This window comes from Molothrus ater, chromosome 27 (genome assembly GCF_012460135.2).
Source record: "Molothrus ater isolate BHLD 08-10-18 breed brown headed cowbird chromosome 27, BPBGC_Mater_1.1, whole genome shotgun sequence".
NCBI classification, from domain to species: Eukaryota; Metazoa; Chordata; class Aves; order Passeriformes; family Icteridae; genus Molothrus; species Molothrus ater.
In genome coordinates this window covers 2,892,716-2,919,594 of record NC_050504.2, presented here as the reverse complement: position 1 = coordinate 2,919,594, position 26,879 = coordinate 2,892,716, and the positions used below count along the sequence as shown (strand labels likewise).

At 62.0% G+C, this 26,879-nt stretch overlaps 4 protein-coding genes across 4 annotated transcripts; 1 reads left to right on the top strand and 3 right to left on the bottom strand.

Annotated features, from left to right (window-relative positions):
• Positions 1-342: 342 nt before the first annotated feature.
• On the bottom strand, positions 343-10,947 carry ERBB2 (erb-b2 receptor tyrosine kinase 2). The gene is made up of 27 exons (XM_036399103.2): positions 10,777-10,947; positions 8,178-8,329; positions 7,912-8,098; positions 7,597-7,734; positions 7,442-7,510; positions 6,727-6,839; positions 6,512-6,653; positions 6,317-6,433; positions 5,650-5,776; positions 5,498-5,571; positions 5,326-5,416; positions 4,598-4,797; positions 4,384-4,516; positions 4,201-4,291; positions 3,960-4,120; positions 3,825-3,872; positions 3,215-3,353; positions 3,004-3,126; positions 2,829-2,927; positions 2,553-2,738; positions 2,321-2,476; positions 2,167-2,242; positions 1,937-2,083; positions 1,752-1,849; positions 1,508-1,678; positions 1,136-1,394; positions 343-1,038 (listed from the first exon to the last, which is right to left on the bottom strand). The coding sequence occupies exons 1-27, from the start codon at positions 10,862-10,864 to the stop codon at positions 707-709; spliced, it is 3,717 nt and encodes a 1,238-aa protein (XP_036254996.1). The 5' UTR covers positions 10,865-10,947; the 3' UTR covers positions 343-706.
• Positions 10,948-12,275: 1,328 nt separating this feature from the next.
• PGAP3 (post-GPI attachment to proteins phospholipase 3) lies at positions 12,276-19,483 on the top strand. The gene is made up of 8 exons (XM_036399095.1): positions 12,276-12,508; positions 13,010-13,107; positions 13,183-13,335; positions 13,965-14,027; positions 14,150-14,211; positions 14,652-14,788; positions 17,098-17,302; positions 18,981-19,483. Exons 1-8 carry the CDS (start codon positions 12,316-12,318, stop codon positions 19,042-19,044), a joined length of 975 nt encoding a protein of 324 aa, XP_036254988.1. The 5' UTR covers positions 12,276-12,315; the 3' UTR covers positions 19,045-19,483.
• Positions 19,484-20,214: 731 nt separating this feature from the next.
• PNMT (phenylethanolamine N-methyltransferase) lies at positions 20,215-22,752 on the bottom strand. Its single transcript, XM_036398961.1, has 3 exons — positions 22,599-22,752; positions 22,134-22,341; positions 20,215-20,741 (listed from the first exon to the last, which is right to left on the bottom strand). The coding sequence occupies exons 1-3, from the start codon at positions 22,750-22,752 to the stop codon at positions 20,306-20,308; spliced, it is 798 nt and encodes a 265-aa protein (XP_036254854.1). The 3' UTR covers positions 20,215-20,305.
• A 2,207-nt stretch (positions 22,753-24,959) lies between these two features.
• TCAP (titin-cap) lies at positions 24,960-26,828 on the bottom strand. The gene is made up of 2 exons (XM_036398879.2): positions 26,677-26,828; positions 24,960-25,259 (listed from the first exon to the last, which is right to left on the bottom strand). Exons 1-2 carry the CDS (start codon positions 26,811-26,813, stop codon positions 25,004-25,006), a joined length of 393 nt encoding a protein of 130 aa, XP_036254772.1. The 5' UTR covers positions 26,814-26,828; the 3' UTR covers positions 24,960-25,003.
• Between the last annotated feature and the right edge of the window lie 51 nt (positions 26,829-26,879).

Below are 26,879 nucleotides of genomic sequence, written 5' to 3'. Positions count from 1 at the left end.
AAAGGAGAGAAAAGAGAAGGGGAAAGGAAATGGGGAGGAAGGGAAAGGGAAAAAAGGAGGAGTGGGAGAAGGAAAAGGGGAAAAGGAAGGGAAGGGGAAAGAGGGAAAAGGGGAAAGGAAATGGGGAAGGAAAAAGGGGGCAAAAAGAAGGGGAAAGGGAAAGAAAAAGAAAAAAAGGAGGAAGGAAAAAAGGGGAAAGGGAAGGAAAAAGGGGAAAAAAAGAAGGGAAAAAGAGAAGGAAAATGGGAAAAAAGAAGGAAAAAGGGAAGGGATATAAGATGTTGGTCCTTGGGAGACGGAGCTGGATCCGAAGGAGAAGGAGAGACCAAACAGACCACAGAGTAGAAAAACCAACCAATGTACAATTGTCAAATATACATCCCGGTGCTTCCAGAGGATCCCGGAGCAGCCGGGACTGCTCTCAGTCCAGCTGCCCTCAGTGCAAGTCCACGTGTCCCAGGCACTGGGACAGCCCTGCATGGGGGGGATGGCACAGGGTCTGTCCTTCTCCAGGCCCTGCTGGCTCTGGGCTGCTCGTGGGGTGCCACCCAGGGTGACCCTCGTGTCCCCACTCTGCTGCCACACTGTCCCACAGCGTCCTGGCTCCGTGAGCGGTGCCACCCCTGGGCAGAGGGGTGGACTCCCAGCCCCACAGCTGTGGCTCATCCCTCCCTGAGCTGCCTTGGTGAAGTTGGGGGGGTCTCTCCTACACGGCCGTGGCGTCGGGGCCGGCCAGGCCGAGGTACTCGGGGTTCTCGGCCGTGGGCGTCGTACCAGGGCCACCTTCGGGGCCACCACCCTTGGCAGGGTCCTGGTTCCAGTAGTAGGGGTTGTCGAAGGCCTGGCTGAAGGGGCCAGGGCTGGGGGTGCCATGGGGTGGTGCCAGGTACTCGGGGTTCTCCACAGCGTGGCCGAAGGGCCCTGGGAAGGAGTTCTTGGGGTCCTTGATGAGCCCGTTCTTGCCCTGGTGCCCCTTGGGTTTGTCCGGTGGGGACGGGGGCGCGCGGGGCGGGCGTTCCCCAGCCTGGTTCACGTACTCTGCAGGGTGAGGGACATGTTAGGGACCCCCCAGGGGTCATGGGACAGGCAGACGCCCCCAACCACCTCCACAAGGGTCTGGCTGTGCCCTCTCTACCTGGCATGGTGTTGTGGGGGGCTGGGACAGTGAAGCACTCAGGCTCCTCTCCATCCTTGGCCGTCAGCCCGGTGGGATCCTCGCTGTAGCGGGGCAGGGTCCCAGGCTCCCGCCCCGGGGGGCTCTGCAGGGCCACCTTGTCCCCATCTGGCACCTCTGGGACAGGTCCCTCTGGCCCCTCTGCCAGGCCTTGGGCGGGGAAGGAGAACGAGGCCAAGCCCTCGCCCTCTTCCACCTTGGCTGGAGACTCCGCTGTGCTCTGGGTGTGGGAGAGGACACAGAGCCAGGCACTTGAGCCCATCCCAGACGTGGCAAGGGGTCACCCCCACGTCTGCCAGCACTGGGAGCTCCCTCCCAGCCCTCCCCGCGTACCCGCATGGAGGAGATGCGGCTGCGGTAGGTGGTGGAGGTGTCGGTGCTGAAGAAGCCGTGGTGAGGCACCAGGTACTCCTCAGCGTCCACCAGGTCGTCCATGTCCTCCTCATCCAGCAGTGCCCGGTAGAAGGTGCTGTCCATGGAGCCAGGCAGCCCCACCAGGTCGTTCTGGGGGGGTCACAGTGCTCAGTGCTCACCCCAGGGCACCAGGGAGGGGACAGGAGCTCGGGGATCTCCGTACCTGGATGACCACGAAGCGCTGGGGGTCGCGGGCCATGCGGGAGAACTCGGTGACCAGCTCCCGGAACTTGGGCCGGCACTCGGAGTCAATCATCCAGCCTGAACAGAGCCAGGTGCCATCAGGGGCCGGGAGCAGGGTGACAGCACGCCCTGTCCCCTCCCTGTCCCCGTGTCCCCTCCCCGTACATTTCACCATGATCATGTAGACGTCGATGGTGCAGATGGGCGGCTGCGGCAGCCGCTCGCCCTTCTCCAGCAAGTCTGGGATCTCCCGGGCAGGGATCCCATCGTAGGGCTTTGCCCCAAACGTCATCAGCTCCCACACGGTGACACCTGGAGGGGACGGGGACAGGTGTGGGGGTGAGCAGTGCACTGGGACCCCCCAAGTCCCCCGGGGTGGGGACACCCTGACGCACCGTAACTCCAGACATCGCTCTGGTGCGTGAAGCGCCGGCGGAGGATGGACTCCAGCGCCATCCACTTGATGGGCACCTGGGACAGAGAGGTGAGCAGGACCAGGGGTGGCTGTCACCAAGGGGAGCACCCCTGTCACTGTGTCCCACGCCCTACCTTGCCACCATCAGCGTGGTACTCGGTCTCGTCGATGTCGAGCAGCCGGGCCAGCCCAAAGTCGGTGATCTTGACGTGGTTGGGGCTCTTGACGAGGACGTTGCGAGCGGCCAAGTCCCGGTGCACCAGTCTCACCTCCTCCAGGTAACTCATCCCCTGGAGGTGACACATGTCCAGCTGTCCCTGGTCTCTCCAAGGACCTCCCCAGAGCTGCCCAGGTGCCCTGTCCTACCTTGGCGATCTGCACACACCAGTTGAGCAGGTCCTGGGAGCCGATGTGGTCCTTGTTCTCCCTCACGTAGTCCAGCAGGCAGCCGTAGGGCATCAGCTGCGTCACCAGCTGCACCGTGGAGGTCAGGCAGATGCCCAGCAGCCGGGACACGTAGGGGCTGCCCACCCCTGCCATCACATAGGCCTCCTGTGGGCAGGAGGGGGGTCAGGGTGGGGGTCAGGGTGAGCAGGGGCTGCTGCCAGCCCCGTTCCCCCCCAGTGTTGTGGCCACACTCACATCCAGGATCTCCTTGTTGGCTTTGGGTGATGTGTTCTCCCGCAAGACTTTGATGGCCACGGGGATCTTCACGCTCTCCCCATCAGGGATCCAGATGCCCTGAGGTGGGGACAAGCAGGTGAGAGGATGCAGAGCATGGAGGGTCACATCCAGCTGTGCTGTCCCCACTCCTCACCTTATAGACAGTGCCAAAAGCACCAGAACCCAAAACTTTCACTTTCTTCAGCTCCGTCTCCTTGAGGATCCTCATCTGGGCTTGGTTGGGGAGGGCCCCGCTGGGCGTCAGTGGCTCCACCAGCTGTGGGGCACGAAGAGGTGAGGGGGGCTGGGCTCCTGATCCCTCCCAAGCCCCGAGGGTCCCCTCCTGCCCCCCAGGAGATCCCCACCTCGGTCTCCTGCAGCAGCCTCCTCATGGTGTGCTTGCGCTCCTGCTGCCGCCGGCGCTTGACGCAGATGACAGTGATGAGGAGCAGGACGATGACCAGCAGAGCCCCAACCACGCCAGCAATGATGGATGTCACCTGGCTGTGTGCCAAAAGGCCATCAGTGTGGGCCTGACCCCCATCACCCAGAGTGGTGGTGGCACAACAGAGCCACACCCCTACTGTGACCGTGTTCGCAGGGGTCTTAGGATGAGGGAAGAGACGAGGACCTGACTCCACGTTTCAGAAGGCTTGATTTATTATTTTATTGTATATAGTATATTAAAACTATACTAAAGGAATAGAGGAAAGGATTTCATCAGAAGGCTGGCTAAGAATAGCATAGGAAAAAATGATAACAAAGGCTTGTGGCTTAGACTCTCTGTCCGAGCCAGCTGGGCTGTGATTGGCCATTAATTAGAAACAACCAACATGGGCCAATCCCAGATGCTGTTGCATTCCACAGCAGCAGATAACCATTGTTTACATTTTGTTCCTGAGGCCTCTCAGCTTCTCAGGAGGAAAAAATCCTAAAGAAAAGATTTTTCATCAAAGATGTCTGTGACACCCCTACCTTGGCTTCTGGTCCACAGGACATCCATCCTCATCCCGGATCGTGCACCTGGGGACACAGATGTAGCCCGTTGCTGTCAGCAGCCCCCTGCAGCTGCCAGCACCCCCATCTCATCTAGGGACCCCCCCAACTCACGAGTGGGTGCAGTTGGTGGGGCAGAGCTGGCACACTCCGAATTCATCCGGGTATTTCCAGACGGGCACGAAGGAGGCGTCGGCCTTGACGCCGCTGGGGCAGCGCCGCACGCACTGCTGGGCGTCCTTGTAGTGGGCACAGGCCACGCACTGGTCTGCATCCTGCAGGAACAGGGGTGCATTGAGGCACCCGGGTGTGTGGGGCCACCCTCACTGCCCCCAGTGTGTGTCCCTGTCCTCACCGATCCGAAGCAGGTCTCGGTGCCGTTCTGGGGCTGGCACTCGGGGTGGCACGGCAGGCACCGCGTCCCGTTGGCGTGTTCCCGGATGGCTCTGCAGGGCAAAAGGGGCAGGGATGGGATGCCAGCCTCGCCCTGCAGTGTGTGTGGGCACTCTGTTTGGCACTGCCGAGGGTCTCCACTCACCCATCCAGGAGGTTGCAGGAGGCCACGCACTCCTGGCCGCGCAGGAACCGCTCGCACGCCACGCACTGGGTGGGGCCGGGGCCCCAGCAGTGCCCCTGGGCACAGAGGTGGAAGCAAACCAGCCCCTCTCTCTCTGCAGGAGGGGCACCATCAGCACCTTTGTCAGCAATGGGAGGGTCCACCATCTCCCCCACCCCCACGAGACCCCTCCTACCGCACTGCTCGGGGGGTTTGTTGTGGGTCTGGAAGAGGCGCTGGCGGGGGTTACGGAAGATGCTGTGCCAGGGCACCTTCTGGAGGAAGCAGAGCTGGGGGTTGTGGTGCACCAGCACCATCCCACTGCTGATCTCCTGCAGGGCCCGCAGCCCCAGCGCCTGCACCGCCAGGTCCTGCAGTGTCAGCGAGTAGGCGCCGCTGCCGAGACACCCACGGGTGAGACACGCCTGGCCCCGTGTGCCCCCACGTCCCCCGCGTCCTTCCTGGCTCCCCCTGCAGCCTGTGGGAGCCCCTCCATGTCCCTGTGTCCCCCTGAGTCCCACCCACATCTCCCCACCCATATCCCCCATGTCCTGTCATCCCCCATGTCCCCCTGTGTGTTCCCACAACACCCTGCAGCCCCCCAGTGTCCCCCTGTGCCCCAACATCTGCCCACATCCCCTCTGCATCCCCATGTTCCCGTGTCACCCCATGTCCCTGTGTCCCCTCTGTGACTCCCTGTGTCCCTCCACACATCCCTGTGTCCCCTCATGTGTCCCCCTGCGTCCGTCCATGTCCCTGTGTCCCTCATGTGTCCCCCTGCATCCCTTCTGCATCCCCATGTTCCCGTGTCACCCCATGTCCCTGTGTCCTCTCATGTGTCCCCCTGCATCCCTTCTGCATCCCCATGTCCCCGTGTCCCCTCATGGTCCCCCTGCCTCCCCCCATGTCCCCGCCCCTGCTCACTTGTGCAGCACCCTGCCCCGGATCACCCGCAGGTTTTGGAACACTCCCAGGTCCTTCATGTCAGGTGGCCAGGCTGCGATGTAGAGGAAGCCTGGGGGGAGCTGAGTGTCACCCCCTCATGTCCCCCCCAAACCCAGAGCCCTCAATCCCCCCCAGCTCCCCCAGCTCTCACCCGTCAGCTCCTTCAGGCTCTCGAAGATCCGCAGCAGTTTGGGGTCCAGGGGTGGGGTGTTGGTGCTGGGGTCCCTGCAGGGGATGGGAGGGAGGTTGGGGGGTCCTTTTGGGGGTCCCCAGTGGGCTCAGGGAGGGGATTCAGGCACTTACCCAGCGAAGGTCTCGGGCAGGAAGGCCAGGCTCCCAAAAATCTTGGTGCAGCCAGAGAAGTGCTGGATGTTGGAGGCGTTCACAGCACGAACACCCTTCAGGAAATCCACTCCCAGCCCATAGCACACTGAGGGGGCACAGCAGGGGTGCTCTTCCAGGACCCCTGAGCCCCCCAAAACACTGCCCCACCAGCCACAGGGCACAGCAGCAACCCCACACAGCCTTCAGTCCCCAGAGCTGCACTGAGGATGGATCACCCCCATCCTAGGCGTCCCCAGAACCCCCCAAAGCTTGGGAAGGCTGCTTACCCATACCCTTGGGGTGCCCAGAACCCCCCAAAGCTTGGGAAGACTGCTTACCCATACCCTTGGGGTCCCCAGAGTGCCCCCAGCCCCCAGGGGACTTCTCTCCCACATCCCTGGGGTCCCCAGAGCCACTCTGGGGGGCTGCTCACCTGCACCCCTGGGGACCCCAGACCTGTCCAGATACTTGGGGGCTGCTCACCCACAACCTTGGGAACCCCATGGACATTGAGGAGCTGCTCATCCACAATCCTGCCGTGTCCAGAGCCCCCCTCCCCATCCCCGGGGGGCTGCTCACCCACATCCCCAGGGCACCCAGAGCCCCCCCAGACCCCCAGGGTGGGGAGGGGGGGGGCGTTTCTCACCCTCTGGGCAGGGTTTGCTGCACTTCTCACACTTCTGCACGTTGTTGACCGTGACCTCCTGGCTGTTCTGGGGGCACACGAGGGTGCAGGACCCCACCTCCGTGGCGAGGTAGTTGTCTGCAGGGGGTGGCAGGAGGGGAGGGGGGGGTCAGGGCCACGCTGGCTGCCCCTGCACCCCCCCAGGGTGTCACTCACAGGGACACTGGCTGACACAGCTGGCACCAAAGGTGTAGCGCCCGTCAGGGTTGGGCATCGACTCGAAGGTGTCCGAGTTGTAGACAACGAGTGGGGGGCAGTGCAGCTCGCAGATCCCACTCCTGTTGAAGTTCAGGCATGCCTGGGGAGGGGACACAGCTGTGTGAGACCCCTGTCCCTCCCCAGGACCCTCGGTGTGCCCGTCCTGTGCTCACCAGGCAGTCGGAGTGCTTGGGGCCGGTGCAGCCAGCAGCGCACTGCTCGTGGCAGCAGTCCGTGGGTTTCGTGCCCTTGCAGCGTGGGCAGCCGTGGCAGATGCTGTTGGTCACTGCAGGGACACAAAGGGACACGTTGGGGACACAAATTCCCCCCTCCAGGCAATGGGGGAGACCCCAGGATGAGGGGTTGGAGGGTAAGGGGGTTTCCGGGGTAAAAATCTGGGTGGTGGGAATTGAGATGGCAAATAAAAACAGTGGGAAAGGAATTTAGGGGGGCAAGTGGGGTTACCAGGGCTGGGATTTGGGGTGTAAGGGGAGGCTCCCAGAGCAGGGATTTTAGGAGATGTCTGGGACCAAGATTTGAGTGCTGTGTAGGGCTCAGTGGAACAAGGATTTGGGGGCTAAACAGAAGGTCAGGGTGCTTCTGGGGGCAAGGGTTAGGTGGTAAATGGGGGGTCAGTGGGACAGAGATTTGGGGGGCAAATGGAAGGTCCAGAAATTCTCTGGAAACAGGACTTAGGTGACAAGTAGGGCTCAGAAGGGCAACAATTTGGGAGTGCAAGCAGAAGGTCCAGGGAGTCTCTGGGACACAGATTTGGGTGCCAAGTGGTGATCAGTGGAGCAGGGGCATACAGAGGGAAGGAAAGGGGTTCCCAGGGGCTTTGGGGGTCTCTGAGGGGGGGGTCAGAGCCTCTGTGGGCCCCACACTCACATGTCTGGCAGTCCTGTTTGCCCTCACCCCAGCAGTGCCCCTCGGCACAGAGTGCCCGGCAGTCGGGACCTGCACAGGGGGAAGAGTGAGCAGGGGGTGCCAGGGGGGGCTGGAACCCCCAGAGCCCTCCCTGGCAGCACAAACCCCCCACTCACAGCTGCGGGTGCGGGTGGTCTCCACCTGGATGTCGGCACGGAACTCGTTGTGCCGGTGCAGGATGTCGCTCCACAGGATGGTCTCCTGGAAACACAGCTCGGGGTTCCTCTCAATGAGCACCCCTCCCTTCAGGATCTCTGTCAGGGGACAGGTTGGGGGGGTCAGCATGGACCTGCAGCCCCGTGGGGACTCCCAATCCTCGGTAGGGAGCTGGGGAGCACCCGGAACTTTGGGTTCCCAGATTGGAGCTGGCAGCTCCCAACTGCAGGAGCAGCAACCCACACACCCGAGCACCCCAGACAGGGCTTCCCCACCTGTGAGGTGCCTCATGCCGAGCTGGCGCAGCCCCGGTGCCCCGGCGGGGCCGGCGTTGCCCAGCACGGCCAGGGCGTAGCGCTCCTGGAAGAGCTGCGTGCCGCGGATGATGCGCAGGCTCTGCAGCTCCAGCCCGCTCACTCGGTTCTCCGCGATCAGCACGTACCCCTGCACCTCCTTGATGTCCTGCCATGGGGGGGACACGGGTGAGGGGTGAGGGGACCCTCGTCTTTCCCCCGCCTCGGGGCGTTTTCCCGCTGCGCACCTTGAGGAAGGAGGTGTCGGCGTCGGCGGGCAGGTAGGTGAGCTCCAGGTTGCCCTGGACTACCTGGCAGCCCTGGTAGAGGTGCCGCAGGGTCTCGTAGTGGCTCTCGGGGCTGGAGGGACGCAGCAGCTTCATGTCGGTGCCGGTGCAGACTGTGGGGACAGCGGGGGCTCAGCGGGTCCCCTCTCCCCGCCGTGGGACACACACGGAGCTCCGGCCCCCGCAGGAAACACCGCGGGTGCGGCGACCGCCGTTTATCTCCGGGGCTGCTCCCAACAGCTTCCGATGGGTTTCCTGCACCGAGGCTCCCCCGGCTCCCACCCCGGCAAAGCCGCTCCCGCTCCGCCACCGGGCCCCGCTCGAGACACAACGGGGATCGGTGTCGCCCCGTGCCCGCGGCGGGAGCCGGGGATTGCCGGGGGCTGGGTTGGGACCCCCAGAGCGGCGGGGCCGGAGCGGGGGCCGCGGGCAGGAATGCGCTGCCCACGCCGAGACAAGACCCGATTGTTGAGCGGCGACGGCTGCGGGGCCCGGCCGGCCCCATTGTGGGGGGCTCCTGGCCGGGAGAGCATCCCCCGGGCACCCCGGCGGGGCTGGGGGGCACGGGAACCCGCGCTGGGTTCCCGGGCCCCGGGCGAGTGAGTCACGGGCGAGGGTGGCACCGGGCCCCGGCCGCCCGCTCCCGGCTGGAACCGCCTTTTCAGGTCGGGCGTGTTTGGGGAGCAGCGGTGACGCAGGGCTGGCGGGCACGGCACGGCACGGCCCAGCCCCGGCGCGCCCGCGGCCCCCGGCACCCCAACACCCAGCGGGGAGATCCCCCCGCTCCACACCGAGCCCCGCTGCCCCGCGCTGACCCCGCCGCCACCGCGGTGTCACCCGCAGAGCCACCAGCCCCGTCCCAGCGCGGGCAGGGGGGCACACGGGGGTCTGGGGGGGCTCGGTGTGGCGGTCCCCGGCTGCTCGGTGGCTGAGTGACAGCCCCCGGTGCTGGGCAGCTGCGGGCGCGGCCCCGTGGCCCGGAGAGCCGGCTGGCACTCGCCTCCCCCGCCTGCTCCGAGGCCTCCGAGCCGGGGAAAATACGGCCAGGAAGGAGGAAGCCCCCCCGAATGTGGGGATCGGCTGTGTCCCACCCGAGCGGGGTGAAACGGGGGGGACCCCTGGAAGGGAAAGTGTGGGGCGGCCAAAGCTCAAGGTCTGTGCCCACACCTGCCGTGACAGGCGCGGGGTGCTGGGGTTTCCCCGGGGCAAAGGGCAGGTGGGACAAGTGTGGGGATCCTGGTGGGATCCCGGCTCTGTTCCCCCCGGATTTGGCTTTGTCTGCTCGCCCAGCTCCCCGGCTGGGCACCGGGCAGGGCAGGGACTGCTCCGTCCTGGCTCACCCCAGCGTGCGGTGCCACCACCAAAGCACCTGGGCTGCCCACGGGTGTCCGGCCGAGCCCGTGAGCCACGTGCCCACGGGGCTGTCCTGAGCCCCGGGGCCGGGGACACACCGGGCTGTCCCCAACCAGGAGCTCGCCCCACACAGACCCTCCAAGCAGCGTGGGCTGTGGGCTGCCAGCAGTGGCGTGTCCCCGCGTCCCTGTCCCACCGCCTCACACCGAGCTTTCACTTTCCAAACTCCCGCTGCCGGAGCTGCCCCCCGACACGAAGAGGGAGGCAGCAGGGTCCAACTTTTGGGGCTGCCGCTGCCCATTTTGGGGCCACCAGCTCCATGCCCTGCTGGCCCCGTTCCTGCCCCGTTCCTGCGGTGCGTGGCCGAGGCCCGGGGGCTGCCGGGCCGGGCTCCCCGCTCCCCCCGGGGCTGGGCTGGGTGCGGCACGTCGAGAATGTGGATGGGAGCGACGGGGACGCACCCACCCACCCACCCAGCCAGCCAGCCAGCCAGCCAGCCAGCCGCTCCGCACCCCGGAGCCTCCCGATGCCCACGGGAAGGGAACCCCCACAAGCTGGGGGCTCCCGTTCCCCCTTCTCCCGGCGGTACCGGAGCTCTGGGACCGGCTGCAGCGGGGGGAGTCCCCGCTGCGGGCTGTACCGGAGCCCCTAAATTCCTCTCGGGAATCGTGCAGCTCGGGGGAACCGGGGTGCAGCGGGCAAGGCCTCCCGCTGGGCCCCAGCGCCTCCCAGTCCACACCAGTTCGGCCCCAGTCCTGGCGGCAGTCGCCGCGCGGGGACACCGGGGTCGCGCTGCCCGCGGCGGGGAGAACCGGGGGCACCGAGGGGGCACCGGGGGAGGCGGTCCCATCACTTCCAACCGTGCAGCCCCTGGTTCCCCCCGGTGGCCCCCAGAGCTGCCCGATCCCAGCCCCGGTGCCCCCCTCGTTCGCAACTCGAGGCCGCCACGATCCCCTCCCGCTTCTCCCTCTGTTCCCCCCACCGTCCCCTCCCGGTTTTCCACTCTGTCCCACCCCCGATGTCCCCCCGGTGCCCTCTCGGTCACGCCCCCCGTGTCCCCCACTCCCTTGCCCGGTTCGCCCTCTCGGTGCCCCCCCGGTCCCGGTGGGTCCCGTGCAAAACTTTACGCGAAGTCGCCGCGCGGGGCCGGAGTCCCCCCGATTGCCGGTGTCCCCGGTGCCCCCCGGTGTCCCCCGGCGGGACCCACCTTCGGCGGCGGCGGGGGGGCAGAGGGCGGCCAGCAGCAGCAGCAGCAGCAGCAGCGCGACGCCGAGGCAGCCCCCGGCCGCGATCATGGTGCTCAGCGCGGGCCGCGGCCCATGGCCCCGCCGCCGCTCTCCGGGAAAGTTTGCGGAGCCGGAGCCGCCGCCTCCCGCCGCTCCCGGGCTCCGCCTCGCGATCCCGATCCCGGTCCCGGCCCCGGGCGAGGGCGCGCCGCGCGCTCCCGCCGCCCCCGCGCGCTCCCGCCGGCCCGGACCAGGACAGACCCCCCCCCCCCCCACACACTCCCGTCCAACCTCCCGGAGCACCGGGAATGTCCCGCCCCAGACCCCCCCTTCCCTCCGCCCGAGCACCGGGAATCACCGCCGTCCATCCCCCGGGAACCCCCCGTTCCTCCTTCCCATCCTGGGAGCGGCGGGTGCCCCCTCCCCACTTCCAGGGGGGCTCCGACCCCATTGTCCACCCCCCCGGAGCAGCAGGACCCCCTAACCCTGGACCCCCCCCCCCAGCATTCCCATCCCGGAGCGCCCCGTTCCCGTTCCCCGGGGTGTCCCCAGTCCCGGGGTCCCTCTGCAATCCCGGGGGTCGCCTGAATGGGGCGGGGGGAGGACACGACCTCCATCCCTGTCCCCTCACCTGGGGCTGGGACTGTCACCCATGAGGGGAAGGGGGACAGAAATGCCACTCGTGGGTTTGGGGTGTCAGTCCCAGGGGTGGGGGACAGAGCTGGCACCAGGAATGGTGCGGGGGGCTGGAGGCTGTCCTGGGGGGACAGGGACAGTCCAGCAGCATCTGACAGGTCCCCAATGGGGTTACCAAAAGATGGCACCTGTCCCCCACCTGTTCCACCTTCACCTGCTGCTCTGGGCACACAGGGAATTGGGATGGGGGGGTCCTCCACAGGTGGGGACCCCCACACATGGGGGTGACCGCATCCGAATCCCCCGGCCGGGCAGAGCCAGGAGCAGCTGGGATGGGGACCAGGATGGGACCCCCACATGGGGCAGGTTCTGCCCCCCCATGTACCCTTGGTCACCCCAGTCTGTGCTTCCACATGTGCCACCGAGGCTGCCCCGAGGGAGGAGCCCCCAAAGAGGGGACTCTCGGTGTTGGGGTCCCGCCTGCCATGGGGACAGGAATGGGGATCCAGCACATCACTGTCACCTCAGGCCAGGCCGCTGCCGGGGGTCCCGCATGGCCGGGACCACTCAGTTCCTCAAGCCGCGCTGCCCCCGGACCCTCAACTGACCCCGAGCCCCGCAGGACACCGGAGGGTCCCCGCAGGACACCGGAGGGTCCCCGGAAGGTCCCCGCAGTGCCCGGGATCCCCGGGCCCCATGGGGGGATATATCCCATAAGCCTCTGCAGAGCGAACATGGGGGGATATATCCCATGAGCCTCTGCAGAGCGCACTCGGGGGGATATATCCCATGATCCTCCCGCGGCCGGCGGGGGCGGTATATCCCATAGTGCCCCGCGCCGCCCCATCTCCGGGGCGGGCCGGAAGCGGCCGGGCCGGGCGGCGATGGCGGCGCGGGCCGCGCAGCTGCTGCTGCTGCTTCTCATGGCAGCAGCAGCACCGGGCCCGGCCCAGGGCTCGCAGGGGGACCGGGAACCGCTGTACCGGGAGTGCCTGAGCCGCTGCGAGCGGCAGAACTGCTCGGGAGCGGCGCTGCGGCACTTCCGCGCCCGGCAGCCGCTCTACATGGGCCTGACAGGTACCGCCCCCTACTCCTATTGGTTGACCGATCCAGAAACCACGCCCCCGCCGGGGAGGCCGCACCTTTCGGAGCCACGCCCCATTTGAAGCCCCGCCCCTTGGCGGAGGGACTGGGAGGGACTGGGGCTGAACTGGGAGGGACTGGGGCTAAACTGGGAAGCGCTGGGTGATGCTGGCGGACACTGGGGCTGTGTTAAGGGTCCCTTATCCTGTACTGGTTGTCACTGGGTCGTGCTGGTGCATACTGGGCTGGTTTTGGTCTATACTGGGAGGTGCTGGGCTATGAAGTGGGGTCACTGGGCCATACTGGGGAGTCACTGGTGCACGCTGCTGGTCACCATGGCGACAGCTGCGGGTGCTCCCAGCTTGTTCAGTGATGCTGGGGGTGCCAGGGGGTGAACCCCACCCACTCCCTGTGCCCTGCGCTGGGCTGGGGCGCTCTGGTGGTGCACTGGTGCATACTGGGAGGCACTGGTGCATACTGGTGTGCCCCCCACAGGCTGGACGTGCCGGGATGAGTGCCAGTACGAGTGCATGTGGCTGACGGTGCGGCTGTACCAGCAGGGTGGGCACCGCGTGCCCCAGTTCCACGGCAAGGTCAGCGCGGCTCTGGGGGGGCTGGGGGGCACTCGGGGGTCTCCCCGTGCCCGCTGACCCCCCGGGCCCCCCCAGTGGCCCTTCTCGCGGTTCCTGTTCGTGCAGGAGCCGGCCTCGGCCTTGGCCTCGCTGCTGAACGGCCTGGCCAGCCTGGTGATGCTGCTGCGGTACCGCGCGGCCGTGCCCCGCGCCGCCCCCACCTACCCCACCTGCACCGCCTTCGCCTGGGTGAGCCCTGCTGCCCGCTGACCTCCTTTGCCCTCCCTTTGCCCATCATTTCCCTCCCCTTTCCCATCCTTTTCCCTTTTTTCCCCTCCCTTTTTTCCCCTCCCTTTTTTCCCCCTCCCTTTTCCATCCTTTCCCTCCCTTTTCCATTCTTTTCCATCCTTTTCCCAGCCTTTCCCATCATTTCCCCTCCCTTTTTCCCATCCCTTTTCCCCTCCCCTTTCCCTCCCTTTTTCCCTCCCTTTTTCCCTCCCTTTTTCCCATCCTTTTCCATCCTTTTCCATCCTTTTCCCCTTCCCTTTTCCTCCTTCTTCTTTCCTTTTCCTTCTTTCCCTTTTTCTGTTTCCCTTTTCCCCTTTTTCCCCTTTCCCTTTTCCCCCTTTTCCCCTTTTTTTTCCCTTCTTCCCTTTTTTTCCCCTTTCCCTTTTTCCCCTTTCCCTTTTTCCCCTTTCCCTTTTCCTCCTCCCCAAATCCCCCCCCCATCTCCCCCTGACCCCACCCAGCCCCATCTCTTCCACCCCCCCACCCCATTCCCATCCCCCTCATCTCCCATTTGAGGAGGTCCTGACCCGGGGGGGGACCCTGCCCCACATCCCCCCACCCCATAAATCCCAAATTTTCCCCTTTTCCAGGTCTCCTTAAACGCCTGGTTCTGGTCCACCGTGTTCCACACCAGGGACACGGCGCTGACAGAGGTGAGGCAGTGCCACCCCCAGGGTGTCCCCAATCCCCAGGGTGACACCCCCAGAGTGTCCCCAAGCCCCTGGGGGTCCTGTTCTAGGCCCCCTCCCCAATTTCCCCATCCCAAATCCCACAGAAACTGGATTATTTCTGTGCTTCGGCCGTCATCCTGCACTCCGTGTACCTGTGCTGCGTCAGGTGGGCACTGGGCAAACTGGGACAAACTGGGGGGGACTGGGGGGCACTGGGGACAGACTGGGAGGTGCTGGGGTTGGACTGGGGGGCACTGGGGAGCAATGGGGATGGACTGGGGGACACTGGGGCAAACTGGGGGGCACTGGGGATGGACTGGGGCAAATTGGGGGTGAACTGGGAGGTGCTCGGGACAGACTGGGGGGCACTGGGGATGGACTGGGAGGCACTGGGCAAACTGGGGGGCACTGGGGATGGACTGGAGGGCACTGGGGCAAACTGGGGGGCACTGAGGTCAGACTGGGGGGCACTGGGCTGTACTGGGAAGGTGCTGGCCTCTCTTGGGCCAGTTTGGGCATCACTGGAGCACCTGGGAGGACCCTGGGCCATACTGGGAGGACCCTGGGCCATACTGGGAGGACCCTGACCATCCCCCTTGCCCACAGGACGCTGGGGCTGCAGCGCCCAGCCTTAATCAGCATCTTCAGAGCCTTCCTCCTCCTCTTCCTCGCCGGCCACATCTCCTACCTGAGCCTCGTGCGCTTCGACTACGGCTACAACCTGGTGGCCAACGCTGCTGCTGGTGGGCTGGGGGCACTGGGAGGGACTGGGATGGACTGGGAGGCACTGGGGGGCACTGGGAGGGACTGGGATGGCCTGGGAGGCACTGGGGGGGACTGGGAGGGGCTGGGAGGCACTGAGAGGCACTGGGATGGCCTGGGAGGCACTGGGAGGGACTGGGAGCTATTGGGGCCAGCTGCAGCCAGAGCAGGGAGCCACTGGGCTGTACTGGGAGCCACTGGGCTGTACTGGGGCTGTGTCAGGGGTCAGTCTGAGCCCCCCCCTGTCCCTGAGCCCCATTTTCCCAGGAATGCTGAGCAGGGGTTTGGGTATCCCCATGTCCCTGGGCTCCCCATTTTCGTGGAGTTCTGCCCAGGGGTTTGGGCACCCCCTGTCCCTGTGTTCTCCTGTTTTCCCAGGAATGCTGACCACACTTTGGGCACCCCCTGTGCCTGTATTCTTCTCTTTTCCCAGGAATTCTAACTGGAGTTTGGGCACTCCCCTCTCCCACATCCCCCTTGTGGTTTTCACTGGAATTCTGACAGTTTGGGCACCCCACAGTCCCTGATCCCCAGTGTTTCTCCAGGAATTCTTTCAGAGTTTGGGCACCCATCTCTCCCTGACCCCCTCGTTGTTTCCCCAGGAATTCTGACTGGGGTTTGGACACCCCCTGTCCCTGTGTTCTCCTGTTTTCCCAGGAATGCTGACCACACTTTGGGCACCCCCCTGTCTTTGATCCCCACTGTTTTCCCTGGAATTCTTTCAGAGTTTGAGCCTGTTCCCCCCTGTTTCCTCAGGAATTCTGACAGACTTTGGACACCCCCTCTCCCTGATCCCCCCCTCACTGTTTTCCCAGGAATGCTGAGAGAGTTTGAGCACCCATCTCTCCCTGATCCCCCTCACTGTTTCCCCAGGAATTCTGACTGGGGTTTGGGAACCCCCCTGTCCCTGATCCTCCCTATTTCCCCAGGAATTCTGACAGGCTTTGGGCACCCCCTGTCCCTGATCCTCACTCTGTTTCCCCAGGAATCCTGACTGGGGTTTGGGCACCCCCCTGTCCCTGATCCCCACTCTGTTTCCCCAGGAATTCTGACTGGGATTTTGTCCTTGTGTTTTCCTGTTTCCCCAGGAATTCTAACTGGAGTTTGGGCACCCCTCTGTCCCTGATCCTCACTCTGTTTCCCCAGGAATTCTGACTGGGGTTTTGTCCTTGTGTTTTCCTGTTTCCCCAGGAATTCTGACCGAGTTTGAGCACCCCCTGTCCCTGATCCTCCCTATTTCCCCAGGAATTCTGACTGGGATTTTGTCCTTGTGTTTTCCTGTTTCCCCAGGAATTCTGACAGGCTTTGAGCACCCTTCTCTTCCTGATCCTCACTCTGTTTCCCCAGGAATCCTGACTGGGGTTTGGGCATCCCCCTGTCCCTGATCCTCACTCTGTTTCCCCAGGAATTCTGACCGAGTTTGAGCACCCCCTGTCCCTGATCCTCCCTATTTCCCCAGGAATTCTGACTGGGATTTTGTCCTTGTGTTTTCCTGTTTCCCCAGGAATTCTGACAGGCTTTGAGCACCCTCCTCTTCCTGATCCTCACTCTGTTTCCCCAGGAATTCTAACTGGAGTTTGGGCACCCCCCTGTCCCTGATCCTCACTCTGTTTTCCCAGGAATTCTGACTGGGATTTTGTCCTTGTGTTTTCCTGTTTCCCCAGGAATTCTAACTGGAGTTTGGGCACCCCTCTGTCCCTGATCCTCACTCTGTTTCCCCAGGAATTCTGACTGGGGTTTTGTCCTTGTGTTTTCCTGTTTCCCCAGGAATTCTGACCGAGTTTGAGCACCCCCCTGTCCCTGATCCTCCCTGTTTCCCCAGGAATTCTGACAGGCTTTGAGCACCCTCCTCTTCCTGATCCTCACTCTGTTTCCCCAGGAATTCTAACTGGAGTTTGGGCACCCCCTGTCCCTGATCCTCCCTATTTCCCCAGGAATTCTGACAGGCTTTGGGCACCCCCTGTCCCTGATCCTCACTCTGTTTCCCCAGGAATTCTGACTGGGATTTTGTCCTTGTGTTTTCCTGTTTCCCCAGGAATTCTGACAGGCTTTGAGCACCCTCCTCTTCCTGATCCTCACTGTTTCCCCAGGAATCCTGACTGGGGTTTGGGCACCCCCCTGTCCCTGATCCCCACTGTTTCCCCAGCAATTCTTTCAGAGTTTGGACACCCCCTCTCCCCTCTCTCTATTCCCCAGCAATTCTCCCGGTGTTTTGCCCGCTGTTTTCCCGCTGTTTTTCCCGCTGTTTTCCCGTGTCCCGGGCACGCTGACGCTGTTTTCCCTGTCCCAGGGATGCTGACGGTGGCGTGGTGGCTGCGCTGGTGCCTGCGGCAGGGCCGGCGGCTCCCGCACGTGTGGAAATGCGCGGCCGCGGTGCTGCTGCTGCAGGCGCTGGCGCTGCTGGAGCTGCTCGACTTCCCCCCCCTGCTCTGGGTGCTGGACGCCCACGCGCTCTGGCACATCGGGACCATCCCCCTCAACGTGCTCTTCTACAGGTCTGTGACACCCCGGTCCTGGCTAAAGGGACATTTAAAATAGCAGGCATGTGACCCTCCCCAACCCGTTTGAAAGAAAAGAAATAAAATTCAAGTCAATAATGATTTTAAATTAAATTATTATTAATAATAATAATATTAAATTAATGATTGTGAAAATTAAATTAATACATTAAATAAAATTTAAAATAAAGTTAAAAATACAGGTCAGTGACCCCCCCCCCCCCAATCCCATTTAAAATAAAATTAAAAATACAGGTCAGTGAGCCCCCCCCCCCTCCCCAGTTAAGATAAAATATAAATAAAATATAAATATAAATAAATTAAACTAAATATAAAATTAAAATAATTACAATTAAATTAATACTATAAAATTAAAACTAATAAAATTAAATAAAATAAAAAATAAAATAAAAAATTAAATAAAATTAAATAAAAAAATTAAATAAAATTAAAAATACATGTCAGTGACCCCCCCTCCCCACTTAAAATAAAATATAAATATAAATAAATTAATTTAAATAGAAAATTTAAAATTAATAAAATTAAATTAATACTATAAAATTGAAATTAATAAAATTAAAAATGAAATAAAAATAAGGTAAAATTAAATAAAAAATTAAATAAAATTTAAAATACATGTCAGTGACCGCCCCTCCCCACTTAAAATAAAATATAAATATAAATAAATTAAATAAAATGGAAAATTTAAAATTAATAAAACTAAATTAATACTATAAAATTGAAATTAATAAAATTAAGTAAAATTTAAAATAAAATAAAATTTAAATAAAATTAAATAAAAAATTAAATGAAATTAAAAATACAGGTCAGTGACCCCCCCTTCCCATTTAAAATAAATTAAATAAAATATAACATTAAAATAAATAAAATTAAATTAATAGTAATAAAATTTAAATTAATAAAATAAATAAAATATAAAATTAAAATAAATAAAATTAAATTAATAACGAAAATTAAATAAAATTAAATTAATAATTATAAAATTATAATTAATAAAATTAAATAAAATTTAAAATAAAAATAAAATTAAAATTAAATGAAATTAAGTTAAAAAATTAAGTAAAATTAAAAATACAGGTCAGTGACCCCCCCCCTTCCCTATTTAAAATAAAATTAAAAATACAGGTCAGTTACCCCCCAATCCTATCTAAAATAAAATTAAAAATAGGGGTGAGGGGCTCCCCAGGGAGGTGCAGGGGTGCAGAGCTTCCCCCCGGATTTGGGGGGGCTCTGCTGTGGTCTGGGGGTGTTGGGGACTCTGTTGGGGGATCCCTCTTGGAATTGGGGTGCTCAGGGCCCACTGTGGCCTGTGGGGTTCTCATTGTCCCCCTCTTAATTGGGGTGCTCAGATCGGTGGGATTCTGAGCCTTCCTCTCATGAAATTGGGGTGCTCAAGGCCCCCTCAGTTTTCCATGGGGTGCTGCAAGTCCCAAACTGAGGTGTTGGGGACCCCACTGTGGGTGCTGCGAGCCCTCCCTGTTGAAATTGGGGTGCTCAGCACCCCCTCAGTTTCCCATGGGATGTTCTTGGTCCCTATGCCATGCCCAGACCCCCCCTCCCCACCTTGAAATGGGGGTGCTGGAGGGACCCCAGGCTTGCTGTGCTCAATGTTGGGGTTCAAGGCCCCCCCTAAACCCCTCCCTTGTCCCCCCAGTTTCCTGATGGACGACAGCCTCTACCTCCTGAAGGCCAACTCCGACCTCTTCAAAGTGGACTAGAGCTGCTGGGGGGGGTGGGCAGAGCCCCCCGTGCCCCCCCAGGGCTGTGCCCTGCCCTGTGCCAAGCAACCTCCCAGCCCCCCCTGGCCACGGCCTCCTGCCCCCCCCAGTTGCCTTCTGAGGTTTGTTTTCCTCCCCCAGACCCCCCGTGCCCCCCATCTGGGCACAGAGGGGTCCAGGACAGCTGAGCCCCCCCCCAAAACCCTCCCCATGCTGAGCTGGGGACCCCCCCCATGAGGTGACAGTGGGTGATGGGGGACATGTGGGTGATTTGGAGGGGGTCTGCGTGCATGGGGGAGCTCTGGCAGGGGTGGGGGGCGTTGTGTGGGTGCCTTGGGTCTGGGGGTGCCCCCTCCCAGCCCAGAGGGGCTGTGCCCCCCCCATTGCCCCCTCCCTGGGTGTGTTGTGGGATGTGAATAAAGCTGAGTTTAATCTGTGAGCTGCTGGGTTCGTGTCCCCTGCCCCAAGGGCACCCTGTGCCCCCCAGCCCCTGGGTTTGTCCCCCAGCCCCCAGTGTACCCCATTCCCTTCTGCTGTCACCCCAGAGTGCACCCCTTACCCCCCCTGCCTCGCTCTGTCCCACCCCGCGTGCCCCAAAATTCCCTCCAGGTGTCCCCAACGCCCTCAGTGTTCCCAAACCTCCTCAGCACACCCCGCATCCCCCCATACCTGCCCTGCCCTGCACCCCCTTTCCCACCCTGTTCTTGCTCTCTGCCCCCCATTTGTGCCCCAAATCCCCCTGCTGAGACCCCCCCCCCACCCATCCCATCCTCAGCCTTTATTGTCACCATCCCCTGCCCTTTACTGTCACCATCCTGTGCCACCTCAGCCTTTATCATCACCATCCTGTGCCACAACCTGTGCCCTTATTGTCACCATCCTTTGCCCTTTATTGTCACCATCCTGTGCCACAACCTGTGCCCTTATTGTCACCATCCTTTGCCCTTTATTGTCACCATCCTGTGCCACAACCTGTGCCCTTATTGTCACCTTCCTCTGCCCTTTATTGTCACCATCCTCTGCCACCTTTACTGTCACCATCCTGTGCCACAACCCCAACCTTTATTGTCACCATCCTGTGCCACAACCTGTGCCCTTATTGTCACCATCCTTTGCCCTTTATTGTCACCATCCTGTGCCACAACCTCAGCCTTTATTGTCACCATCCAGCCGGCGCTGCCTCCATCCCACCCCTCCCTTGCCGCTCCCGGGCAGGGTGACATTTCCCCACCATTTCCCGGCCATTTCCCGGGACTCCCCCTCACATTTCCAGCGGTTTTTGCGCGTGGGCGAAGAACACCCCATCCACATCATCCACGCCGGTGCGGAGCGCGGGGGGCATCGCGTAACAGCGCAGCTCCCGCAGCGCGAACCCCGCGGCCGCCAGCGCCTCCCGCACATCCGATTCCTGCAGCGGCACCACGGGCAGCCGAGCGGGACCCGCCAGGTAGAAGGACTCGCCCAGAGCCCCCAGCAGCACCGCGTGTCCCCCCGGGCGCAGCAGGGTCCCCACGTGGCTCAGAGCCCGCACGAAGGAGGCGCGGTCGGGGCTCACGGCCTCCAGGCAGAAGGCGGAGAGCAGAGCATCGGCCCGGGGGCGCAGCGGGGCCCCCAGAGGCTCCGGGCGGTGAACGTCGATGGGGAGGATCCGGCGGAGGCGCTGGCGGAGACGGCGCTGCTTGTCCTGCCACGGCTCCCTGGGGAGAGGGGGAATGAGGGAATGAGAGAATAAGGGATGTGGGATGGGGATGGGGGGTGTGGGGAGGGGATTGACCCCGAAAAACGTGGGGAGGGGGGGGTGGGATCGGTCCAGACAGGGATGTGGGGATGGGGTCAATGAAGAACAAACGGGGATGTGGGGGGATCAATGTAGCATCCATGGGGATGGGGTCAATCCAGCTTCCGTGGGAATGTGGGGATGGGGTCAATGCGGTGTCCATGGGGATGTGGGGAGGGGATTGACCCCGAAAAACGCAGGGATGGGGGGGTGGGATCGATCCAGACAAGGATGTGGGGATGGGGTCAGTCCCATGGGGATGTGGGGATGGGATCATGGGATCAATCCATTATCAATGGGGATGTGGGGATGGGGTCAATCCAGCATCCATGGGGATAAAGGGATGGGGTCAATCCAGTGTCCACAGGCATATGGGGATGGGATCAATCCAGAATCCACGGGGATGTGGGGATGGGGTCAATCCAGTGCCCACAGGGAAGTGGGAATGGGATCAATTCAGTATCTACAGGGATAAGGGGATGGGGTCAACCTGGCACCCAGGGGAGTGTGGGGATGGGATCAATTTGGCACACACAGATCCCTGTAGGGATGGGAGGAACCCAGCACATGGAGGGATGTGGGGATGGGATCAGTGCAGTAGACAAAGGGAGGTTAGGATAGAATTCTGCAGGGATGTGAGGTGGGATTGTGCAGGGAAGCAGGGATTGGGTGGGCATTGGCCTGGGACACACAGAGAGGTGGGGATGGGATCAATCCAGCTCACACAGGGGTGTGGGGACAGGATACTGCAGGGATGTGGGGTGGGATGCCCATCTTGGGGTGGGATGCCCATTCCAGAACCCACAGGGACCCAGGGGCAGGATTGCAGCAGGACAAACCCAACACACACAGGGACAAAGGGACAGGATCTCCTGGGCATCAACCCAGCAGCTGCAGGGATGTGGGGAAATGGGATCCAGGAGGGATTGACCCAAGAGCCACAGGGATTTGGGAGCAGGATCAACTGGGCACCCACAAGGACAGGCTCCTGTGGGGATCAGCCCTTCACCCACAGGCTCAGAGAGAGGATCCCATGGATATCTGAGGCTGGGATCCTGCAGACACAGGGGGCTGTGAACCCATGGGATTTGGGAACACCGTCTGTGAGGATGTGGGGCCGTGATGCCACGGGATTTTGGTGACAGGGTCCTATAGGGATCCCCTCAGCATCTGTGGCAAAACGTGGCTGTGATCCCACGGGATCTACAGGGATCTGTGAGGACCTGCATCTGTGATCCCGTGGATTTTGGGGACACGATCCAGCAGGGACCCCCCCAGCACCCCCCTCCCGCGCCCCCCTCGGCCCCCCTACCCGCGCCCCTCGATCTTGCAGACGTGCTGGATGAACGGGCTCCAGTCGAAGGCTCCGGGCTCCCCCCGCGCCCACCGGCCGAGCTCCTCCCGGTTCACCGCCAGGAAATCGGTGGCCACGATCTCCTCGAAGTGGTCGCAGGCACTCAGCAGTTGGTAGATGGTGGGGCCCGAGCCCACATCGATCAACGTCCGCCCTCGGATCTCACCTGGGAGGGGACAGGACATGTCTGGGAGGGACCCCCACAACAACCGGGAAAACCAGGCAGGAGCAGAGGATGCTCCGTGCCTCAGTTTCCCCGCCTCACTGAGGGTCCCCGGGAAAACCAGGGAGGAGCAGAGGATGCTCCGTGTCTCAGTTTCCCCACCACGCTGAGGGTCCCCGGGAAAACCAGGCAGGAGCAGAGGAGCTGCCCCTGCGTGCTCCGTGCCTCAGTTTCCCCGCCCCGCCGCCCTCCTCTCTCACCGCTGGCGAAGGTCTCGGCCAGGCATCGCAGCTTCCAGGGCACCACGAACTCCTCGGAGGAGAAGTCGGCTCGGGGGGGGAGGTAATTGTTGCGCAGGTACGCGCGGGGGTCGAAGTGCTCGTAGCCCTCTCGGAGCGCGGCCGGGCTGCTCATGGCGAGGGGCTGCGGCTCCGGCCCCGCCGCCGCCGCTTTTTATCCTTGGCCGGCCCGGGAGGGGCCACGAGGAGCCGAGACAGCCCCATCCATCCACCCCGCATCCCTCCATCCATCCATCATCCACCCTGCATCCCTCCATCCGTCATCCATCCCTCCTAACCCGGTTAGCGCCAGTGCCCCCGGGCCGCGGCCGGAGCCGATAACGGAGCTGATAACGGATCCGCCGCTCTTCCCGGGCTCTGGGAATCCAGGAATGCTGTCCCTGTGCCGGGGAGAGTCTGTCCCCACAGCCCGAGATGTGGCTGTGACCCCCCTGTGCTGCCCCAGCTCATGAGGGTCCCGTGGGATGAGGATGGAGAGGGATTGGGATGAAGATGGAGGGGAATTGGGATAAGGATGAGGATGAAGAGGGTGGGAGAGGAGTGAGGATGGATAGGGATTGGGAGAGGGATGAGGATGGAGGGGAATTGGGATAGGGATGAAGATGAAGAGGGTGGAAGAGGGGTGAGGATGAAGAGGGTGGGATAGGGATGAGGATGGAGGGGGATTGGGAGAGGGACAAAAATGAGATGGGGATAGGAGGGAACAGGAATGGTGTGAAATGGGGGTGGGAAAGGACTGGAATGGGATGGGGATGGAAAAATGTGGAGGGATTTGGGTGGATTTGGATGGGGATGGGAAGGGAATGGAATGATGTGGGGTTTGGGATGGGGATGGGAAGGGACAGGAATGGTGTGGAATTGGGGTGGGAAAGGGTTGGAATGAGATCGGGATGGAAATGTGGAGGGATTGGGGTGGATTGGGATGGGGAGGAGAATGGGAAGGGATTAGAAGGAGGAGAGGATTGGGATTGGGATTGGGATTGGGATTGGGATTGGGATTGGGATTGGGAAGGGGATTGGGATGGAAAGGCATTGGAATGATGTGGGGTTTGGGATGGGGATGGGAAGGGATTGGGATGGGGCCCATCTGAGCTCTCCATCGCCCGTGCTGGACTCAGCCCAGCTCTGGCAGGAGCCGGTGCCACCTCTGCCAGCTCCCAGCGTTCCCAGCGCTCCCAGTGTTCCCAGTGTTCCCAGGGCTCCCAGTGTTCCCAGGGCTCCCAGTGCTCCCAGTGTTCCCAGTGCTCCCAGTGCTCCCAGTGCTCCCAGCGCTCCCAGTGCTCCCAGTGTTCCCAGTGCTCCCAGTGCTCCCAGTGTTCCCAGTGTTCCCAGGGCTCCCAGCGCTCCCAGTGTTCCCAGTGTTCCCAGTGCTCCCAGTGCTCCCAGCGCTCCCAGTGTTCCCAGTGTTCCCAGTGTTCCCAGTGCTCCCAGTGCTCCCAGCGCTCCCAGTGCTCCCAGTGTTCCCAGTGCTCCCAGTGCTCCCAGTGCTCCCAGTGTTCCCAGGGCTCCCAGCGCTCCCAGCACCCCGGGCTAAGGAGCAGGGTGGTTCCCACATTTGGGGCTGGGGGCGTTGTAAGACCCCAAACCCTTCCCGTGCCCGATCCGCAGGGGTGAGGGTGCAGGGACAGGAGGGAGGAAGGAGCGGGACGGGGTCGGGGGAGGGGACAGGGCCTGGCGGGGGCCCAGGGACAGCGGGATCCGGACTGGGAACAGCTAATCTGGGCACTGCAGAACCTGGCACCGGGTGGGCGATGCGGGGGGGGGGGGGGGGGGGGTTATATAACCACAGCCCCCCCCCCCCCGCCCCCAGACCCCCCCAGTCCCATAAAGCACCGGGTCCCTCCCGCTGCCGTGCCTCAGTTTCCCCGTGTGCTCCACACACGGCCCCCCTCCCCTCTAAATCTTGCCCCCCACCCTTGTACCCCCCCAAAAAAGACTCTGCCGTGCCAAGGTAGAGTTTTTGTGGGTTCTTTGTGCGGTTTTATTGCCGTACAAAGAGCGCGGTTTGTACAACCCCCCCCCCCCCCCCCCCCCCCATTCCAGCCCCCCCAGGCTTTCAGCGATCCTCATCCTCATCCTCATCCTCTCATTCCCTTCTTCTCGCCAGGGAAACTGAGTCACGCCGGAGCTGCCGGGAGCCCCCCGAAGGGCGGGAGCCCCCGACCCGCGGGGTCCTCATCCCCACCGGCCTCCACCGCGCCCGCGGCGGGGCGGGGTCCCGAGCGATGGGAGCCCACCCCCACCTGCCCCTTCCTTCTTCTGCTGCCTTTTCGGGGGGCGGCTGAGCTGACCCAGAGGGTCCCCCCAGCCCCCCCCAACATCACCCTCCTGCCCCCCCACCCCGCACCCCGACCTCCCCCGGCAACTCAGCCCCGCTGGGCTTCGTGCGAGAGGGAGCGGGAGAGGGTGCGGGGAACGCCGCCCTTGGCCCCGCGCAGGTCTGAGGGGGCGAAAAGGGGCACGGGGAAGGTGCGGGCGTAGGGCAGGAGGTGCTGGGTCAGGGGCTGTCCCAGGACCCCCACCCTGAGCAGCCCCCAGGGCGAGCGCTGCTCCAGCACCCGCACGGCCCCGCGCTGCTCCAGCGACTCCCGGCGCTGCGTGTCCGCCTCCCGCCGGCACCACCTGGGCACGGACAGAGCCTCACTGGGTCAGGGTCCTCAGGGTCCTGCTCTGAGCCCTCGGGGTCACCGCACCCCGACAGGACCCCTGGAGACTCCCGTGTGCCACCCCACTCCATGGAAGAACCCCCCATGTCCCACCTCAGCCCCATAGGAACACCTGGAGACACCCATAGGAACCCCTGGAGACCCCCATAGGAACACCTGGAGATCCCCATGGGAACACCTGGAGACCCCCATGGGAACCCCTGGAGACCCCCATGGGAACCCCTGGAGACCCCCATAGGAACCCCTGGAGACCCCCGTGTGCCACCCCACTCCATGGCAGAACCCCCCCATGTCCCACCTCAGCCCCATAGGAACACCTGGAGATCCCCATGGGAACACCTGGAGATCCCCATGGGAACACCTGGAGACCCCCATAGGAACCCCTGGAGACCCCCATGGGAACCCCTGGAGACCCCCATGTTCTCCTGGCCCCTTGTGGAATCCCGGCCTCCCCCCCAGTCCCTCTTGGGTACCCCCCACCACCTCCCCCCGGAGCTTCCCTGACCCCACAGGGACCCTCAGAAACCCCCAAACCCTCTGGGAACCTCCTAATTTGGGACACAAGACCCCATGGGAACTCTTGGGCTGCTCAAAACCCCATTGGAGTCTCCTACACCCCCAAACCCCCATGGAAACCCCCAATTTTGGAACCATCCCACAAACCCACGGAAACTCCGTATTTTGGGAGCCCCTCAAAACCCTATGGAGACCCCACATTTTGAGACACTTGGAGCCCACCACAACCCCATGGAAACCCCACATTTCAGAACCCCAGAACCCAAATCTTCACCAAAAAAAACCCCAAATCCTCCAGCACCCGGTGCCCCCTGTGCCCCCAGCACCCCTCGGACCCCTGGCACCCCCTGGGACCATTGGGTCTGCCCAAGTTTGGGACTCTTGGGCTGCCCAAACCCCCATATTTTGGGACTCTTGGAGCCCCTCGAGACCCCACAATTTTGGAACCACCCCACAAACCCATGGAAGCCCCATATTTTGAGCCACTTGGAGCCCACCACAACCCCATGGAAACCCCACATTTCAGAACCCCACAACCCAAATCTTCACAAAAAACGCCCCAAATCCTCCAGCACCCAATGCCCTCCATGCCCCCAAGACCCCTGGCACCCCCTGGGACACCCTGGCACCCCCTAGGACTCTTGGGCTACCCAAACCCCCATATTTTGGGACCCTTGGAGCCCCTCAAACCCTAATGGAGGCCCCACAATTTTGGAACCACCCCACAACCCCATGGAAACCCCACGTTCCAGAACCCCACAACCCAAATCCCCACAACAAAACCCCCCAAATCCTCCAGCACTCGGTGGTGTGGATGCCCCCCATACCCCCTGGCACCCCCTGGCCGTGCCCCTCACCCCTCCTCGGGTCGGGAGCTGAGCTCCAGGTCCAGCCACTCGGCACTGAAGGTTTCCCTCCTGCCCACGTCCTCCTCCTGCAGGCGGCAGCCCAGGCGGGCCGAGAGCGGCGCCCTGGCTCCCCCAGGACCCACCATGGCGCCTTTTCCCCCCTCCCCCTGTGCCCCTTCTGCTTTTATGGCCCCGCCGGGGCTATTTTGGGA

Bases quoted from the DNA above. Each gene is read 5' to 3' on its own strand.
- ERBB2 (XM_036399103.2), bottom strand. From the start codon at position 10,864: ATGATCGCGGCCGGGGGCTGCCTCGGCGTCGCGCTGCTGCTGCTGCTG. The intron at 7,511-7,596 runs GTGAGTGGGGGG...CCCCCTGTGCAG, and splicing joins GACCACCCGCACCCGCAGCT to GTCCCGACTGCCGGGCACTC. The intron at 6,434-6,511 runs GTGAGTGACACC...CACCCCCTGCAG, and splicing joins CTGTGTCAGCCAGTGTCCCT to ACAACTACCTCGCCACGGAG.
- PNMT (XM_036398961.1), bottom strand. From the start codon at position 22,752: ATGAGCAGCCCGGCCGCGCTCCGAGAGGGCTACGAGCACTTCGACCCC. The intron at 22,342-22,598 runs GTGAGAGAGGAG...GTCCCCTCCCAG, and splicing joins GGCCGAGACCTTCGCCAGCG to GTGAGATCCGAGGGCGGACG. The intron at 20,742-22,133 runs GTAGGGGGGCCG...CCCTCTCCCCAG, and splicing joins TGCAAGATCGAGGGGCGCGG to GGAGCCGTGGCAGGACAAGC.
- PGAP3 (XM_036399095.1), top strand. From the start codon at position 12,316: ATGGCGGCGCGGGCCGCGCAGCTGCTGCTGCTGCTTCTCATGGCAGCA. The intron at 13,336-13,964 runs GTGAGCCCTGCT...CCCCTTTTCCAG, and splicing joins CCTGCACCGCCTTCGCCTGG to GTCTCCTTAAACGCCTGGTT. The intron at 14,212-14,651 runs GTGGGCACTGGG...CCTTGCCCACAG, and splicing joins GTGTACCTGTGCTGCGTCAG to GACGCTGGGGCTGCAGCGCC.
- TCAP (XM_036398879.2), bottom strand. From the start codon at position 26,813: ATGGTGGGTCCTGGGGGAGCCAGGGCGCCGCTCTCGGCCCGCCTGGGC. The intron at 25,260-26,676 runs GTGAGGGGCACG...GTCCGTGCCCAG, and splicing joins AGCTCCCGACCCGAGGAGGG to GTGGTGCCGGCGGGAGGCGG.